General features: G+C 34.7%; 2 protein-coding genes across 3 annotated transcripts; one reads left to right on the forward strand and one right to left on the reverse strand.

Moving 5' to 3' along the window:
- Nucleotides 1-38: 38 nt before the first annotated feature.
- On the reverse strand, nucleotides 39-14,920 carry LOC126740135 (nuclear pore complex protein Nup214). Of its 2 annotated transcripts, XM_050446053.1 has the most exons (10): nucleotides 14,781-14,920; nucleotides 14,583-14,724; nucleotides 13,730-14,432; nucleotides 8,262-11,773; nucleotides 7,653-8,219; nucleotides 4,272-4,412; nucleotides 3,895-4,221; nucleotides 3,639-3,839; nucleotides 302-425; nucleotides 39-246 (listed from the first exon to the last, which is right to left on the reverse strand). In XM_050446053.1, the coding sequence occupies exons 1-10, from the start codon at nucleotides 14,814-14,816 to the stop codon at nucleotides 219-221; spliced, it is 5,781 nt and encodes a 1,926-aa protein (XP_050302010.1). In that variant the 5' UTR covers nucleotides 14,817-14,920; the 3' UTR covers nucleotides 39-218. The 2 variants fall into 2 exon arrangements, with proteins under 2 accessions (XP_050302010.1, XP_050302009.1); XM_050446052.1 differs by having other exon boundaries at nucleotides 7,653-11,773.
- A 103-nt stretch (nucleotides 14,921-15,023) lies between these two features.
- Nucleotides 15,024-19,029, forward strand: LOC126740136 (puff-specific protein Bx42). The gene is made up of 3 exons (XM_050446055.1): nucleotides 15,024-16,194; nucleotides 16,477-16,731; nucleotides 18,529-19,029. The coding sequence occupies exons 1-3, from the start codon at nucleotides 15,171-15,173 to the stop codon at nucleotides 18,861-18,863; spliced, it is 1,614 nt and encodes a 537-aa protein (XP_050302012.1). The 5' UTR covers nucleotides 15,024-15,170; the 3' UTR covers nucleotides 18,864-19,029.
- The last annotated feature ends 1,693 nt before the right edge of the window (nucleotides 19,030-20,722 follow it).

Here is a 20,722-nt window from a genome sequence, read left to right on the forward strand (position 1 = left end):
GTTTGATTTCTTATTTATGACTCAAAAAAACAATAGTATAGGAAAATACCCTTTTTCATCTATTGCAAACAAGAAAAACATTTTTTAAGGCAACAAAAATCAAACATTTGTTCCAAAAATTCCCATTAAACTTATACAAATGTATTAACCATTACAGTATTATCCAATATATAGCGAATATACAAAGCCTGGTAAAAAAAACTTCCTTCCATAAATCTTTAACGCCAGCTAGAAAACGAAGAATTTCTAAAAGAAATTAATAAATTATATTAGAAGAAATGAGGATTTAATAATCGTTTACCCTCCGGAAAACGGCATGGAACTAGGTGTGTTTGCTTGCTGTGCCAAGTTTCCAAATCCTATAGTGTTTTGGTTCGCCAGATTGCCGAATGCGCTATTTTGGGCGGTTGTTGAACCGAAAGTGCCTAAAAAGCAACCTGTTTAGATAAATGTACATACAGGGTGTTGATTTGAGAATATGTTTGAAAAAAACAAGTTAGAAAAACTAAATTTGGTACAAATGTTATATAGGTAGGAGGAAGAAATTGCAAATTGAGGTCATTACGTGAGCAATGCATCACAAGCTCTAAGTTTTAAATGGCACCATCCCTTTTGTGTTACCTTAAATTAAAAATCCTCTAAAGTGGTATTCATTTGGACAATTTTGTTTAAAATTGAAAAGGGGCCGGAAAAAGTACAATTTAAAATAAAGGAAAAATATTTTGTATTGTTAAGTTCTATTCCTTTTTAGGTGGAAAGAATATTTTTTGCCCCAACTACTTCTGTGCAAGTGTTCTGGGTCAAGTTTTAGTTATCTTAAATAAATATTACCTATTTCAGTTTGTTGAATTGTATTTCAAATATATTACAAACGATTAATTTAACATAATTTAAAGGTAGTTTTTTAATTAATCTGATTTCAGATTTGGTATATAGTTTAGCTGAAAGAATTCAAATAGTTTTTATTTATGAGTCTGAAAACCGTTGCGCCTTTAGCACTGCTGCTGTATTTAATGAAATTAAAATGGAAAAATGCCGTCATAGTTACGTCAGGCAACTGATTTTAAAATTTGAAGAAAAGGGTTCAGCATAGAGTACTTGATGAAACGGCACAAGTAGAAGTATTAGGACATTTGCTATGAATCCTACGATGTCTCTACGTTAAAGATCAGCATTAATTGAAATTTTATATGAATCTGTTCATAAAAGTACTTAAATTAAAACATTTTCGTCCGTAAAAATGCAAATACTTCAGGAACTGTGTGGATCCAAAAATTCGATTTTGCGAGGAAATTACAGAAAAGTTGAGGATTACTCATAATTTGCTCAAAATTATTTGTTTTACCAACGAATGTATTTTTAAGCTAAAATGAAATTCTGCGGTCTCTCTCCACTTATTTAAATTTATTTTTCTTCAAAATCGTTCTGTTAACAAACGTAACTGAACTGTAGGTACTGGTGTGGCGAAAACCCGTATGTTTTCCGGCAAGGTACCCAGAAAAAATAAATGTATGGGCGGCAATATTGGGTGATTTTATTATTGGTAACCTTAATGGCTAAACATAACATCACTAATCCTCTTATAGTTGAACAAATAGAAAACCACATACTAATGGAAATAGTAAGATGAATCGGCACCTCACTATGTTTTTCCTGTGAGACAATATTTAAACGATACATTTCCAGATTAGTGGATTGGAAGAAGTCCTTTAAAATGGCCGCCAAGTTAACCAGATCTAACAGCTCTGGATTTTTTCTCTGGGGTGACTTGAATACTGTTGTGTTTAAGACACAACCAGATTCCCTTCAAATTCGTCAACGAATTATAGGAGAATGTGTATCTATTCCAAGCTATTTCAAAATGTAATCAATGAGTTTCAAAATAGATTGTATTTTGGTTAAGCCCAAAATGGAATGTATTTTGAGCATCTTAATATTTAATAAAATTATTATAAAATTTTTATCTTATTTAATAAAATAGCATTTTTTAAAAAGCAAGTGTTTTTTTTAAATTTATCTATAATTTTTTTTGATCCTATATTAAATTTTTTTAAATATTGTGCAGACGAATACTACTTAAATAGACATTTCTTTTAGTTATCACATATGGGGTAGTGCTATTTAAGATTTAGGGATTGGGAAGACAGATCCAAGGGGTTACTCACACCATTACTTAAATATATGGTTATAATATAGTTCCTCATCCATTGGTACTTACATACCATTGGTTTTTCAAACTTTTTTTAATTTGACAGATATTCGCAATGAAAGTTTTATACCTCAAAAAAATGGGATCAATCAGAATTTTTTTGACTTCACATTTTTTTGTATAACTTGCTGTTTTATCTGTGTTCATTTGTAAGTTAATCACATTTTTAAAATATCCATTGAACTGCCAAGATGTACCTCAATATACTAGACTGTATATCCGTCGGCATAAATATCACATAATTATAGTCTCACTTATAACTTTAGAGCATTTTTAGGCCGTCTTTCGAGTATGTACAGCAATGATATATTTAGTTATGGTCTAGTAGTCTACTATGCTGTCTTGTAGGTTGGATTGAACTAAGGTTGTTGGTTTAACCCCTAAGAAGACCATTAAGTGTTTCTCTTTGTTTTTATATATTTAGTTTTGTTTGACCGGCAATAATATCCAAATCTAAGTTCTTTGTTCGTTATTTTAAATATTAAAAGTATGTGGTTTATTATGGAAAATAATAAAGTGCTCCTGAAGAAAATAGATGATATATTCTTGTTTATCCCTAACTAATTTAGGCAGTTCACTAGCAGAAATTTTATGTGTATTCGGGATTGTGTTTTTTGTTTGTTTCATATGCATGCTTTTTTATTATTTTACTAAATTTGGCCACAAAATTTTAAAAGAAAATGACAATAAAGCAAATTTTATTTATTTGGATACCACAAAGTAAAGTCAGCATAATAATATGTAAATGTAAAATTTGAATCTCAAAGAAGTTTTTAAAATGCTTCTTTTTCAGAAAAGATGGCTTTTATCCAGCTGGGGGATGGGATAATAACTGTTTACCGGTCTTCTAAAGGTTATCATGGGATAAGAAAAGAGGAAAACGTACTTCTTTATACTATGTTTAGATTGTTGAAGGGAGCTAGTGACTACCCTGAATTTTTCTCAGCTGTCTTTTGCTATTAATAGAGCCAGTTTTAGAAACCCTACAACTAATCAGTACAAGGCTTCTAGATCTAAGATGTGTTTATTTTTTAATCAATATTGGTCTGACATGACATTGACAAGTTTTCATTAATTTAAAAAAGTTATTGACCTACTGTTGCAAGGTGTAAATTTTTCGTTTTGCTCTTAACTACTCCCACGTCCTTTTTATTCGTCTTTTATGTTGTCCCATATTTTAATTGTAAGTATACATGTTGAATGTTGTGTAGAGTTCTAAGTTTAGCTTTAAAGCAGTACCAATCTATTGTTTTCTACATATTTATTGATACCAGTAATTTGCATTATCTATTAATAAAAATCTTTTATAAAACTGTTAATTAAATAAAATATATTTCGATGTCGTATAAGACTTTCAATATGATTCAAAATATCCCACATATCTTTTCAAACAAATAAAATTAATAATAAGCTCCAATTTAACGCTTACCTGTACTAGGCTGTCCCCCTCCAAATACCTTATCAGGACTTCCAAATGGCGCGGCTGCCCCAAAAGAGGCTCCCGCCCCAAAGGCCGGGGCGGCCCCAAATCCTCCACTGGGCGCACCGCCAAACACCGGTGCCGCCCCAAACCCGGCCGGTTTTTGGAAGCTCGTGGGCGAACCGAAGCCACTCTGAGCCACCGATTGAGCTAAATAAACCCCCTCAATTATTCCCTAGAGCAAGGAAATTATTCCAAAACGTACCGCTGCCACTAAAAGGACCGCCGGACTGCTGAGGGCTGCTAAAAGCGGAACTGCCGAAACTGGGCGGCTGTCCAAAAGCCGAAGACCCGAACGTACTCGGGGAACCGAACCCTGTAGTACCAGCTGCGGGGTTTCCAAACGTGCTGGTACTGCTACCCCCGCCGAAAATCGAACTGCTAGTACTCGCTGGGGTGCCGAAGATATTGGTACTCGCGGATGTTACCGCTGAACTGGCGAAAATGTTACCGGTATTCGAACCGAACAGCGGTTTGGATTCTACTTTACCAAAGGGGTTTGCTTGAGGTGTCGTTTGGCCAAATGTTGTACCTAAAGGGTGACAGGGAAGATCAAATTTAAAAAAAAAATGCAAATACTACCTGTGGATCCTCCAAATATACTTCCTCCAGGGGATGCGGTACCCCCCACAGCAAGCGAACCAAAACCAAAACTTCCGGTGGAAGCCTGTGTAGTACTGGGAGATCCGAAAATATTGCTCGTGGAACTTTGGGAACCAAAACCTTCAAAAATTAGTTTTTAGGAAAACATGTCAACCCATATTGACAACAGATTAAAGTTTGAAGCTCATATAGAGACATTACACAGTAAATTATTTCTTGTGACCTCAACACAATTTTTAAACCTTCAAAACTTAAAAATCAAAAGGTGTAGTGTCTGGTGCCACTCCAACGCAATAGATATCATTAGGAAGATTCTATCAAAACGGAAAACTGCATATACTGTAGATCGTCCTCGTTAATAATAATAACTGTAATATCATAATCCAATAAATTCATAGGTCCTTCCGTGCTCTAGTTTTGAATTTTTTTTTATTTTGTCATAACTATCTGTGCTGGGAGATAACTTTTAGCAAAAGCTGTGAAACAGTCTTTTCAAGCAGCTAATCTTCTTCTCAAATCTTTAGAGGAAAAATTCAAAACATTCATAAGGTTTCTTAAGGTTATCATTTTTTTGGATAAATATTTTTGATTTATAGATAAATATTTTGATAAAATATTTTTTGGACTAACATAGCATTGCATCTTAAGTATTGATACAAGGTGTTCTTAGTTTTATTTTGTTTCCATATTTATGTTGCTAATTAGATTGAAATAAGCATTGCTTAGATTGCCAACGACCCGTTTTTATTACTGCTACTTGGGTGGTTTTTAATTTCACTTAAGAGTTCTTTTTATAATTTTGCTGTCTAGATAAAATTTCTATTTTTTCAAAATTAAATGGATTTTTTTGAATTACTGTTAATAAGTACATGAGGTTTTGTTCTTCTGTTATGTTCAGAAATTCTAACTTTTAAATACCTTGACGTTTGACCGATGTAAACACCATCGCATTCGCAACATGGAATTTTATAGATTGCATTACTTTCAGTTTAGACTGCTTAGTTAGACTGCATTAAGTCCTTTGGTGTCTTTGTTTTTAATTTTAAAAAGAACCGTTTGCTAGTGTTTTCATTCTTATAATCAATGTTAATATATCGTCTCATATTATCGTATCAGTCTCTTGCAATCTTTTCAGAGAGACTGACATAGGGTAATTACTGACATAAAGTATTTTAAAGAATTTTTTTCCGCGGTTTTGATTTGTTTGATTAGTTTTAAACAACATTTTATTAATTCCTTTATGTGGATGGTCATTATTTAAAAGAAAGTTCTTTATTTTAAGAAGATTCTTTCTGCGATAGTCGATATTAGATAGTTGTAGTGCTCTATAATAATTTGTTGTGTGAAAGAGTGATTAGTAGTTATAGTTTAAAAACCTTTCTGAGAATGTTGGTTTTTCGGTACCAATCTGTTTTTATTATATTTTGGTTTGCTCTAATAAATAAAATGTAAAGGCAAGGGATTGAGTTGAACTCTATTTCGATCGTAAATTGCAGTTTTGACTGAAAACTATTAAATGTCTTAAAAAGAACACTAATTTGGTCAGCAGGCACGCTAGTGATAATATCATCGACGTATCGTTGGAAAAATGGTGATTATAATTATTTTTGAAATATTACTATGACTAGTTGGAATATTTATAAACAAGGAAATAACATCCAATGATATTAACACATAATTTGGTGGTAACTGAAAATCTTGCAATAAGTTCACGACTTTTAAGAATAATGATGATCTCTGGCAAAGGCACCATCAATCAAATCAGTTTAGAACCTGTCTCGTCAAAATAATTAATTTTATTCAAGGTTGTTTTAATTGTATTAAATTGGTTCACTGATTTTATTGGTTTTTTATGTATCTTTTAGAATCCTAAGGATGATCTCACGCAGATTGAAACGTCGACAAAATATATAATTGATTGTCTGAAGTAGTGTTTTTGACCTATATCCAACAAAAGCAAAAATTAAGCAAAATTACATACAAGTAAACTGGCATCTGGCTGTTTTGTACTAAGGGTTTTAAGTTGTCAGTTGGAAACGCAAGTTCGAATTTCACTTAAGGTATTGATTTGCTTGATGAGGTAATTGATCAAACCAAAAAGTGTCTTTTTACAACAGCAAAGTCATTTTTAACCATCTCTGTCTAAGCATTCAATCAATTTCTGTAAAGTTTAGCAAGAAATTAAAAGAATTAATGCTTGTCCACTTTTTCTAGAGATGAATACTTTGAAACAAACTTTATTTAATTGACTCATATGTGTATCTTTGTGTTTAATCATGCTATATATTTTATTTATATTTTAATATACTTTGTAAGACTGATTGTATGTGTTCCTGTTTTGTTTTCTTTCCTATAATAATTTTATTTAAGACTTTTAGTTTTTAAATGTATATAAATATTTTTCTACGGCTTCGGACTCTGGTTTGTTATTTATGTTGAAACAATAAAGCTCTTTTTGACTTTAACTTAACTTTGTAATTTACTCATTTAACTTGGCTGAGGTGCATAAAACCCCCAAGGAATCCTAGCCTGCGATTCAGTCTACTTTGGTATAGTAAAAAAACTACGATACAATATATATTTCATAGAATAAGGAACAAGTCAACGAAAATTCCATAAAATTCATATATATCAACTAAATTTGGTAAAAAAACAATAAAATCATTGAAATTAAACCACATATAGAAAAAGGTTTATCTTCCAAATTATCTGGTTCATGTGAATGAACATGGTGAATTTTTCACTAGGATTTGACGTTTTTTGCCATTGCAAGAAGTCACTTTTTCTGAAATTAATATTAAACAATTTAAAATTATTTTAATTAAAAAACACTTTAATAAATTGATAAATTTACTCAAAATATCAATTTTCAGCAAAAAGGTCGTCTTTCAAAATTAACAATTAAGACTCCACCATCTAAATTCTGAATATAAAGAGGCAATTACCAATCCTTGTTTGTTACCAAATTTTGAAGATATTTTTTATTCCGAAATTAATATTTACAAGTGAGATTAAATATCCAATAGACACAGGAATCACTAAACCTATATTCACCGTATCCTCAAATTCAAAAGGAAGAAGAACTAAATTAAATATGTTAGATCAAGGTATAATATAAACTTCAATTTCTTCATGGTCATCTCCAGGATGGTTTGTCCCTAAAAAATTAAACCCTTCTGGTGAACAAAAACGGCGGGTTTTTACCGATTATCGACGATTAAATCAAGAAACTGTTCATGATAAATATCCATGACCACGTATATCTATCTGATATCTTAGCTCAGTAGATCTGAATATATGGCGCTCTAAAGATTAATCGATGCAAGTCGATAAAAATTCGTTAAACCTAATAATTCTTACCTGATCCAAACCCGCTACTGGGAGCGCTAGAAGCACCACCAAAAATACTTCCGGTACTGGCAGTTGCAGTGGTACCAAAAGCGTTTGTACCAGCCGAAGACCCAAATCCAGCAGCTTGTCCAAACACGGAAGCGGTAGTGACGGGCTGTCCGAACACACTCGAAGCCGTCGTGGTCTGACCAAACCCGGACTGTGCGGTACCAAAAGTCGCACTTTGCCCGAAAACACTCGGACTACCTCCGCCAAAGATCGAACCACCGCCAGACCCAAAGACAGATGACGTCGTGGTGGCGGTGCTCCCAAAAACATTGGAACTGGTACTCGTAGTACCCGATCCGAAAACCGAACTAGCAGTCGAAGCCACCGCACCTCCACCAAACCCACTTGAAGCCGTACTGGATCCAAAAATGTTACTCGCAGCAGAAGCAAAGATATTTCCCGATGCTGGTGAGCCACCGAAAATGCTTGAAGATGTTGTTTGGGGTGCCGTTGGAGTGCCAAATATGCTTGCTGCAGTGGTTTGCGGAGCAGTTGGGGTGCCAAAAACGCTCGTTGTAGTCGTTTGAGGTGCAGTTGGGGTACCAAAAATGCTCGTTGTAGTGGTTTGAGGTGCAGTTGGGGTACCAAAAATGCTCGTTGTTGACGTTTGTGGTGTAGTTGGGGTACCAAAAATGCTTGATGTAGTGGTTTGCGGAGTAGTCGGGGTCCCAAAAACGCTGCTGCTGGCCTGTGTTGTTACAGTTGAGGCCCCAAACACGCTTGCTGTTGTTGTTTGTGGCGCAGTTGAGGTGCCAAACAAACTTGTTGCTGAGGCTTGTGTGGTAGTGGAACCAAAAACATTTGCTGCAGAAGAAGTCGATCCAAAAGGTGTTGAAGTGCCAAATAATGAGCTCGAGGTAGTGGCTTGAGGCGCTGCACCAAAGATGCTTTGTGTGGTTGTCGCGGGGCTCCCAAGTAATGGTGTCGCTGCGGAGGAGACTTCGGCGGCCATAGTGGCTATTCCACCGGCAGTTTTACCAAAAAGCGCGTTTGTACCTTGAGCAATAGTAGATGGTGCAGCACCAAATAAAGAACTTGAGCTGGAGGCCGCGGAAGTTATACCAAGCGATGGTTTTGTAGCAGTTTGACTTTCAGATGATGCACCTACTTCGGAAGTTGGAGTGCCAAAGATACTTGTTGATGTCGTGCTACTAAATAAAGAACTTCCAGCAGTAGAAGTGGTTTCAGAAGTTATGGTTGTCCCGGAGGTTCCCCCAAATAATGAAGTAATAGTAGCAGGAGTTTCAGGAGTCGTTGTAGCAGGAGCAGAGGCAAAAATGTTGGCTGTTGAAGGGCTACTTACAGAGCTTGTAGTTTCTGTACTAACAGCGGCTGTAACTGTTTTTGATGCAACTAAGTTTTCAGCAGTAGAAGTGGGCGTTGCTGAAGAAAATATATTTTTCGCTTGAGCACTGGAACTGTCAAGCACTGAACTTGTAACAGCAGTCCCGCCAGAAGGCGTAGCAAAGGTGCTACTAAACAAAGACACTGTGGGAGCAGCAGTGGTGGAGGAAGCTTTCCAAATAAAGTTTGCAAATAGAGACGTCGAACTAGTAGCGGGAACAGTGAAAGTCGTAGAAGCAGACCCAAAGATGGTTTTTACTGCGGATGTACTTACAGGTTTCTCCACAGCAGGTGTAAAAAGGCTCTTTGTAGTCGCCGTGCTACCAAATAATGTCATGGCCTTAGACTCTACCGAAGAACTCGCGGCTGTAGTTGCCGCTGTAGAACCAAAAAGGCCTCCAGATTGTCCAGGAGTTCCGAACATGAACGGTTTATTAGGCACTTTTGAAACGTCACCCTTGTTACTATCAGAAACAGAGGTACTGCTTGCTGTTCGAGAAATGGTGCCCAAAGAAGCGGCCGAGCTTGTCTCCGATACCGTACTATCAGTAGTTTTCGGAATTTTCGGGTCAAAAAGGGAAACAGTGATGACTTTAGATGTTGGTGGTTGAACTGTTTTCCCAAAGAAAGAATTACTGACTGCTGAAGATGAAGATGAGCTAACCACCGACTGGGTTGTAGCTATAGCTCCAGAAAAACTAAAAGCTGATTTTGTAGGTTCGGTGGCCTTATCAATGACCGATTGCAGATTACTAAATATCGAGGAAGCCCCACTGGGTTTTGTTACTGTTGTATCTGCTGCTTTCGGAGGGGTACTACCAAAAGAAAATGTCGTGCCCGCAGGAGCTTTGAAAGTCACAGAGGCGGTAGTATTGACTTTAGGAGGAGTACTAAATGTCGAGGTTGGTTTTGAAGTATCTGCTCCAAACGAAATATTTGGGGCATTATAGAAAAATGACTGCTGGGAGGCCGGTGCTGCTGTGCATATTGGAGTGAAAGCGCTGCCTTGGCTCTTTTGTAATGTAGTCGGTTTTTCTGGAGTAGAACTGGAGAAGTCCAGGATTTTAGCAATTGATGATTTGGTGCTCGGTGACGTGGATGATCCTAACATCGATATAGACTGTCTCATTTTACTTGCAGGGGATTGATTCAGAGCCCAAGAAGACACTTGGGGCTTAACTGCAGTCACTTTGACCACGTCTCGGGACTTCAAAAGCCTACGCAGCTTCCCCACCTTAGCCTCAGATAAATGTTTGGAGCGATTCTTGATTTTCTCGATTTGTAACTGCAAAATGCTCCGAGGGTCTAAATGTAGTTCGGAAAAGTCATCTGCTAGATCTAAGTTTGATAGCAACGAGCTGACGTTTGATGGTTTTGATTTGAGTTGGGACGCGATATCCTTAAGAACGTATAGCTTCTTTTGTAAAATAACATTCTGTCTGACCATCGTTTGGAAGATGGCTTCCATGGTGGGAGTTTGGAACTTGTAGGATTTCTTAGCGTAGTCTTGAAATTTATCCCATTGCTCGTCTAGGGTTTTGTTAGCTTGGCTCAGCTGAGATTCTATATAGTAAGCTAACTGTTCGACATCTTGCAAACGCTTTTGAGCCAAAGAATCCAACGGTTGCATTTTGATTAGGAGGGCGATGGCTTCGTTCTTGGATGCATTATAATGCGACTTCGCTTCTTCAAACCATGCCCACGATTGGATCAGGTTCTGTTTCAACAAATGAATCTCGTTGCTCTGGCCGACGCTTATTTCCGACGCTTCCCGAACAAAATCTTGTAGACCGTCAATCTTTTCAATCATATCGATTTTTTCTTGATCGGTACCCACGTGAACCTTCACGTTGCGACCCAAGTTGATCAGAATCCTTAGTTCCGCTTCCAAGTACAACCACTCGTCTTTGATTATTTCAGCTATCATGACTGTAGTTTCGCCTTTCGGGATTTCCGCTGCTAGAGTAGAAGGCTGCTTGGGAACCTCAGCAACTACTTTGGGAGGTATCACTTCCTGAGGTTTTGGTTCTGGGGGCTTAGTGGTGACCACTATAGGTTTAACGGGTGCCGTACTGGCTTGCGTAGATGTCGGAGTCAACGAAGAAAATATTGAGGAGTATTTCTCGCTGAAGTTTGAAGGTGCTGGAGGCGGAGCACTTGTAGTTTTCGTGACAGGAGTTATGATCGATTGCCCCCCAAACAACGGCACCCCGGAAGGCTTGATTGGAGTTAAAGATGGGCGACTCTCGAACAATGTTTTTGCGGTTTCTGTAGGAGCCTTAGCAGCAGGCAAGGGAGTACTTTGTATAATGTTAGGCATAGCAAAGTTTGTTTTAGTACTAGCCTCAGTAGTTACTGGTATTTCTTTGGGTTGGTTGCTAACAGCGACCTCTGAAGTAAATGTACTCAAACCAGAAGTGTCCTGAATAGGGTCTGGAGGTGTGCAAACACTCGGTACGCCCTCTTTAAGATTAACAATGTTAAAGCAGCACAAAACTCCTTGATGGGAGAGAATGCACAGCATGGGACATGGTGGTATGGTGCTTTCTCCCCAGGGCAAAGGTTTTGTTGAGCTTATATCAAAAGTGAACCCTACAGGGAGAGTTTCTTCATGGTCGGGGCTTAAGGGAAGCTCCGCGCGTGCTGTATCAGACGTAATCCACTGGGTCCATGTTTCTCCAGTTAGTCCAAGCACTCCAACTTCTGCACTGTTGGCTGAAGCAACCATCAGGAAGTTCCTTTAAGATATTTAATTACAGATGTGAGGTTTTTTACTGGTATAGAGATTATGTAACAAAAATAGAAAATTAATGTCAAATTAGATCTTCATTTCATTTCATGTTGAAAGATTGAATTGATACTTATAGCTTAAATTGAAAAAAAAGTGAAAAACAGTATTATCTGCCAACATTTCTGTTCCATTGCTTCGATTTTTTTCCAAACAGATATCATAAAAAAAAATGGAAAAAATAAAATTCAGGCATTTTGGAAAAAAAAAGCTTTATGTCTATTGCCTATATTACCTGTAAGATTTTATGTCTTCCAAGAAGTTAATATAATTCTTTGCTTTTATCTTCAACTTAGTGCTAAGTTAAAAAGACCAAAATCATGAAGCCATAGTATAAACTTCTATGAAAAGAGTTAATACTTCCTTTTAATTATGCCACAGCTAAACAAAACTTCATTGATCACAGAAAGTTACAAACTAATTTAATTCACAAAGCCATGTATTTTAAGTTATAATTTTAGTTCAAAGGAAACATGAAAACCCATAAAACTAATCACAAATGAAGTGACAAAAGATTTATCTGTTGATATAATAGTTTGGAGACTGTGAAATCTGAGACTGCTAACTAGTTGACTAAATCTTTTTGCAGTGTAGGAAAAAAATATCTAGACCTCTAAATTAAAACCTTAACCCCAAACTCTGTAATGAAAGTTTCTTGTTGAATCCCATGTATTAAAATAAAATTTCTACAATTATAAGTTCCTTAAGAAATACTAAGAGAAATATGGATAATAGCATCTTTAACTTTGAACATAAAAACTTATTGCAGTTACTTTATTAAACCACTGGTACATCTAACCAATGTAATATCTGGTTCATGAGACTTGAGGCTGAACTACAGGCCTCTTGCTCTCATTCACAATATTGGTAAATAAATGAAAAAATGTATTGATTCAAGGTTAATGGATTTTTAATTTAATTTAATTAATAAACATCAATTTGGGTTAAGGAGGAGACTTGATACAGAGAATGCTCTGGTCAGAGTAGCGAAGACCACTGCCGAAAGCTTTAACAAATAACAGAAAATGTATAACTGTGTTCTTTGATATGTCAAAGATATTTGACACCATATCCTCCTTAAGAGACTTTCACATAAAGGAAACCTGTGACTTCCTATTATTTTGTTCAAATTCATTAGCAAACAAAGTGCAGCAAGTAAAAGTTGGCCATTCAGAGTAATTTTTCTCCAGCAGGGTGTAGTGTACTGCAGGCATGGTACTATTGGTTCAGTTCTTTTTATCCAATACAAAGATATAGGATATTTTCCATCCTACCCAATGATGGTGTTGTTTGCTATGCTGACAACACTGTGCTTTTATCCAAGAAAAAACATGGTTAACTATGAAACTATGTTTAGTTCAATTAAGCAATGGCTTGATTATAGCTTAGTGTCTGATTAATGAACAATCGCATTTTTTCTGCTATTCTATGACTAAAGCTAATATGCTGGAAATTTATCAGAATACTTAAGTCAGATTGTGCTAACCATCAAACTTGCAACTGTTTTCTTATTATAGAATTAGTGAAAAGTGCTAAATTTTCTTAATTATTTATGCATTATATTAAAAAAATGTAATAGGATAAAAAATTAACTAGAAAACAATTTTTAATGTTTGGTTTTTGAAACTTGGAAATATTTAGAAATGTTTAACTAAGATTTTATATTTGGCTTGTTCTTTAAATTGTTTTTACTAACTTGGGTTAATTCATTTTTGCTAAAAATCAATGAATATATGCACATACAAATTCTATTTTGATATCTTTTGAATTATTGTAAACTTGTTTGAAAAAAATATTATTCAGATTTTTTTTTTGCAGAATATCCCACACAACTTCATGATTACAGTCATATCTCTTCTATTAACTGATTTATTAGAAATTACAAAATAATAAAAAACAAACTTACCAATTCTGTTGCAAAATCATATAAAACTGTGCCTCCCTAGAAGTGCCACTATAGCAAATATCCTCATAGTTAGTAAATGTAGGTTCACCAGTTTTGGGGGCATCTACAACCACAATATTGGCCACCCCATCTTTTGTAGACAAATATGCAGCAATAAATTGATAGTTGGAGACCCACTGAAGGCTAATAATGCTGTTCTGCCCTTCAAACTTGGGAGCATTTATAATTTTCACTGCCTTTAAATCTGGTTTATATTGAGTGATCTTTCCATCTGCCGAACCCACAGCAATTTGCTTGCCTTTTGGGCTCCAGCAGAAGCTAGTAGCTTGTGAGGCACTCGGTAGTTCATTTATATCAATTGCAGTCCCTTTTAATTCATATACTCCTAAAGTGTTGTCACTTTTGCATGCAGTAAACACCATGGGCAGGCTTGGGTTCCAATTAATTTCCCTTATAAACACATTGGGAGTGGATGAGAGTCTTAACTCTTGTAAAACTTTCACATTTTGACTAAGAAATGAGAGAACGTCATAGAAAATTACCACTGGGCAACTATCTTTTTCTATAATGACTGCTAGGACTGTACTGTCACAGTTTACACATAAATGTTTTGGTGGGGAGGATAGTTGGATAGTTCGTCTGGGATAATTGATGACATCCTTTTCTTTCGGGCTGTAATTTTGTAGTATTTTCGTTTGTATAACTGCAATGATATAGAATCAAGAGATCAAGGGATTATTATGTGATAAAAGACTTATAATAATAAACTAAAGATAGGTCTTGTAAGAGGTTTTTATTCAATCTTTCCAAAATGATAATTATTACTAAAAATGTTGCTTGGGAAATCACTTACCCTGAAAATGGTTTGAGGTGGAGCCAGTAAATAGCAATCCATACCGACTAGCGCAAGTAAGTAAACTATTAGCATGAGAAAAAGGAGAAAAATCCTTATTCTCAAAGACTTTTAGGTGGCATTGTAACTTAAATTGCAAGTCCTGAAAATACGCGATTATTTACAATATTTCGGGCCAATGCTCGGATATTTACTTACCGTAACATCCACGGAACCGGGGCAAGTCTTTAACATTGCGTTTATGTCCGTTTTTCATGTAAAAACAAAAAATCAAGAATTTCTTTTTTATTATTTTGAACGCTACAACAAACTAACCTCACTCTTTTTTTTGAATCACCCCTACAACCAATGTCAGTTCTGATATTTAAAATGTAGCAACACTAACAAGCCTCGTGATTGGTCTAATTTTGACATTAATATTCCTGTCAAATACGTCACTGACAATGACAACCGTAATGTTAGTTCACTCAATTGGACTCATTCTTCATCAGTTTTCAATTTTCATTCAGTTTACTTACAAACTTGTGCAGTGGTTTTAACAATTTTAAAATCCGAATTTCTCAAGTTTCCATGATATAATCCCAAATTATGGATTTGTCTAGTATTCTCCCCGCCCCCATTCAACCGATATGGGACAGAGACGATGAACGAAGAAAAAGGGCGTCATTGAAACCTTCCACTGCCTTGGTAAGTGCACAGGCTATTGCACCCCCTTATGGACAACGTAGAGGCTGGGTGCCCCGTAACGTCACAGACTACGGTGACGGGGGCGCATTCCCGGAGATCCACGTCGCCCAATACCCCCTGGAAATGGGAAGAAACAGCAACACTACCTCAAACGCCTTGGCTGTACAATTAGACGCAGAAGGAAAAGTAAAATATGATATTTTAGCAAGACAGGGACATGGCAAGGACAAAATAGTTTATTCCAAATTATCTGACCTGTTACCCACTGAGGTGGTATCCGAAAATGATCCCTCACTAGAAAAACCTTCTCAGGAAGAGATTGAGGAGGTTACAGATAGAACCAGAATGGAACTGATGAGAATTACCAACAGTAAAATAGCTGCTGCTATGCCAGTAAGGGCGGCTGAAAAATTAGCTCCTGCTCAGTTTATTCGATATACACCATCCCAACAAGGAGCTGCATTTAATTCTGGGGCAAAACAAAGGGTTATCAGGCTAGTGGAGGCCCAAGTAGATCCCATGGAGCCACCCAAGTTTAAGATAAACAAGAAGATTCCCAGAGGACCTCCATCACCTCCTGCTCCGGTACTACACTCCCCCACAAGAAGAGTAACAGTAAAAGAACAAAAAGAATGGAAAATACCTCCATGCATTTCAAATTGGAAAAATGCCAAAGGTTATACTGTTCCCCTAGATAAAAGATTGGCTGCTGATGGAAGGGGCCTTCAACAGCTACATATTAATGAGAATTTTGCTAAACTGGCTGAAGCTCTTTATATAGCTGACAGGAAAGCCAGGGAAGCAGTGGAAACTAGGGCTCAGCTTGAGAAAAAACTGGCTCAAAAGGAAAAGGAAGCCAAAGAGGAGCATCTAAGGCAACTTGCACAGAGGGCGAGGGATGAGAGAGCAGGGATCAAAACCTCAGGTAGTTTGTTTCTTCCATTTTTGGATTTTGGTCATTTTTTTTTAATTATATATTAAATATGTATAATTTGAGTTTATTTAATTGAAACTTTGTTTTTTACATTTCTTGAATAAAACATTTGGTTTTTTGTAAATAATACTCCCCTAAAGAATATTTGCATCCTTATGTGCATAAAGAAAAAAAAAAGTTCTTAAATTACAAGAACCTTGTTGTAAATATCTTAAGTAGTAAAACTAATATATATTATTCTTTGATTTACAACTATATTTTTTTGCTTTTTAGGTTCCAGTCATCCTTCAAAAGGCATGGATGATGAAGAGCATGAAAGGGAGGTCTTAAGGCAAGATAGGCACAAGGAAAGGGCAAGAGAAAGGAACTTATCTCGTGCTGCTCCAGATAAGAGGAGCAAGATTCAGAAGGAAAGGGAGAGGGACATTTCTGAGCAAATTGCTTTGGGAATGCCTGCCAGGGGAACTCAGAGCAATGAGACACAGTTTGATCAGAGGTTGTTTGGAAGGGAGAAAGGATTAGGACAAGGTAAGGATATTTTTTATATTATTTTAATTGGAAATTTTATCTATCTTTCATCAGCTGAGTATAAAATGTCATTTTTATTGAAGGGTGAAAAATCAAGTGGAATTCCACTGGATTACCCAGTTTTTGTTTAATTATATAATTATTACTATTTAAGTTACTTATTATTACCTAAGCATTAATAACTAAAGTATAATAAATAATTATTTGTGCTGTACCCATAGGTTTAATTGTTTCTGCATAAAATATCTTTTTAATTTTAAATTTATTTCTCCAATTGCATTTTGAATATAAAATAATAAATGACAGTAATGTTCTATATAACAAACCTTACAAAATCATTCAAATTGGTTCATTTTATGTGATGTTAGTTATAACCAGTAAAACATAAACGTGCACATATTTGGTGTACTAATATACATAATAGCTAAATAAAAGTAAAACCAATTGATAAAAAATAATGTATTTCTTTAAATAAAAAAATTATATACATATGTGTAGAATGTATATAGAAATACATACTGCCAAAAACTAATATGTCTACATTTTAAATAAGCATACATAAAGTATATTTATTTTTTATGTTTATACTTTGAACTTTAATATATTGTTAATTGAAAACATAAATAAAAAATTTGTATTGAGTACTATTCCTGTTACAAAAATATATGTTTTTAATGTAGCTTTCAAGATTACAAAGAGAAAACCATATAATATGCCCAGGTACTTTGTGTGAACATTATTTCTAATAGAATAATCATAATCAAATTCTTTCTACTCTTTATCTTTTAGAACCATATTTGAAGTTATTGACTCCACAATTTCATTATCCGCTAAAATTTCTCTTTTAACCAATCCTTATCAAGTGCTGCATATTCACTAAAATTGAAATAAGGAATTTTTCTTAAGGAATTAGGAATGTCTTCTTAACTTGTTCTTCCACCAAATTTTTTATGTCAACATCTGAATAAGGTTCTAACTGATTCTTTTGCAACCATTGAAATAGTGGTATGTTATTATCCGACTCATATTCAATCTCCTCTATCATGCTTAAACAACAAACTTTTTGCCATGCCATATGAACAACATTTATGGCCTCCAAAAGGTGTAGAGAACTTTTTGTTTGTGTAACATTTTAATAATTACAAATTTTTTTGGTAATTACAATTTAAAGAATGTTTTGCTCTTTGGTCCATAGGCTGGAGGTAATTTTATTTTTAATATTTGTTTGGTGTGTCCTTTACCTTTTAATAATGTGTTTAAGTTATAGTTAGTAGGTATATTGCAGTTAATTTAATTTAATTTTGTTGAATATGTGATTATCTTGTTAAACTTTTATAATTGGGTTTTTATATCATATTAATAGTTATTTGTTCTAATTTTTTGAGAATGTGACTTTACTTTACTCTTTTTCTTTTCTTTTCATTCTTTTAGGTTTGTTTGTGTGTGTGTTTTTTTTTTAACTATATTTTTCATTGTTTTGCAACTGTTTCCTGTTATTGGGCAAGTTGCCTGTTGGAAATAAAGGCTTATTATTATTATTATTATTAAAAAAATGAAGCCATTCCATGCATTATGATTTTCTTTATTTGCATTTTGATCAGACCCAAACATAATTTATGTTTTAAGTCTTAATATTCCCTGGCAATTCAATTATGGTCTGATCGACTGTTTATTCTTTCCAATATTAGAAACTTATACAATTAAGTACCAATACAAAATCCTACTTTATAATATAATAATATTATAGTATGAAGATCAAATTTCCTTGAATCTAAACTTGAACGTCTTTCTTTCCAGGTTATGGAGACGATGAAGCTTACAACGTCTACGATAAACCGTGGCGCGACGGCGGCAGCATGGCCAACCACATCTACAGACCAAGCAAAAACATCGATAAAGAAATTTATGGCGGTGAAGAGTTGGAAAAAGCGATCAGAACGAACCGGTTCGTACCAGATAAAGAGTTTAGTGGTACGGATCGTTCTGGCGCGGGCAGAAGCGGTCCGGTGCAGTTCGAAAAAGAGGAAGATCCGTTCGGCTTGGATCAGTTCTTGTCGCAGGCCAAGAAAGCCAGTAAAAGGAAGGAACCGGAGAAGAGAGACGATAGGGATAAAAAGAAGAGGAGAGATTAGATCTTCGGTGACAGTTGTCAGTTTTAAAGTGGACATTTGCCAATAATAGAGATTAAGTAATTGGATATCAAGTTTTACGATCTGACTTGACGCATTCTTTAGTTGTATATGTATAACCGTACAAATGAGTTTCTTTATTATGGGAATAAATATAATTTTGTGTATATTAGTGGTGTTTTTTTTCTATACCTATTTTCATTTCTATAATTGGGGGGTAAAAAATAATTAACGAAAAATTTTCTGAAGGCACTATGTAAATAATTTGGCTTTCTCATGTTTCTTATGGAGTTCTAAAATAGCTTGTTCTAGTAGTATAAGCACATATATGCTACTACTATACATATACAGGGTGGCCCATCGAGAATATCCGGCAAGGTGATTCAGGAGGAACGCAGCAAACTCTAGCTGAGTATTATACACGTAAAAATAATTTAAAAAAACTCGATATGTTCTTATTCGATTTTCATTTCTTGTCAAAATATAGTGTAATTACATTATAAATTCTGTTTTTCTTCCTAATCGGGGAAATTAGTGTTTTTTTTTAGTACAGGTATCTCTGGACTGTAGTCCAAGAGTTTTAAGTGTGATTTTAGTTAATTATTGAAATTCAATTATTAAAAATTAGTTTAATTACGAGTGCTGGTTTTAGGATTTTCTCCAACTTTATTTCCAGCAGCTTCTTGAATTTGAACTGTGCGTACAGCTACAGGCCTTCCGATGACAACAATCGATTTTTGGAAACTACAATTTGACCCAGTGTCCATAATTCAAAAAATTGACCAAATACACTTTTGAAAATTTGTACGAAGAATTTGTTGTAAGAATATGTATTCTTTTGACAATTTGATTGGACACCTATTTCAGCGTTTTTCATAACTGGTGCAAGATTCTGAGAAAAAAATACATTTTTTCTCATAAAATTTGAAAAAATGTCCATAATTTAAAAAATTGATCGAATACAATTTTGCAAATTTGTACACATATTCTCTGGACAATTTGGTTGAACACTTATTACAGCATTTTTCAAAATTTGTGCAAGAATTTAAGAAAAAACAGCTTTTTTCTCGTAAAATATGAGAAAATACTCATAACTCATAAAATTGATCAAATACAATTTTGAAAATTTGTACACATATTCTCTGGACAATTTGGTTCGAAACCTATTTCAGCGTTTTCCAAAACGTGCAAGATTTTGAAAAAAAAACACTTTTCTTGTCATAAAATGACAAAATGCTCATAATTCAAAAAATTGAACAAACATAATTTTGAAAATTTGTGAACATATTCTATGGACGATTTAGGTGAAGACGTATTACAGCGCTTTTCAAAATATGTACAAAAAGTTCAGAAAAAAAAATTTTTGAAAAGAAAAATTTTTTTTCTCATAAAATATGTGAAAAAGTCCATAATTCCAAAAACTAACCGAATACAATTTTCAAAATTTATACAAATATTCTCTGGCCAGTTTGGTTGGACACCTATTTCAGCATTTTTTAAAATTTGTGCAAGATTTTAAGAAAAAAAAACTTTTTTTTCATAAAATATGAGAAAATGCTCAATTTTACTCAACTCAAAAAATCGATCAAATTCAATTTTTGCAAATTTGTACACATATTCTCTGGACAATTTGGTTGCACCCTTATTTCAGCGTTTTTCAAAATTCGTACGTAAATATTCTCGGGACAATTTGGTTGGACACCAATTTCAGCATTTTTCAAAATCTGTGAAGATTTTTTTCATAAAATTCGAGAAAATGACCATAACTTAAAAAATTTTGAAAATGTGTACACAAACACATATTCTATGGATGACTTAGTTGGAAAGCTGTTTCAGCGTTTTTCAAAACTTGTACAAGATTT

The sequence above is a fragment of the Anthonomus grandis genome, chromosome 9 (assembly GCF_022605725.1).
Source record: "Anthonomus grandis grandis chromosome 9, icAntGran1.3, whole genome shotgun sequence".
In the NCBI taxonomy this organism is placed as follows: Eukaryota; Metazoa; Arthropoda; class Insecta; order Coleoptera; family Curculionidae; genus Anthonomus; species Anthonomus grandis.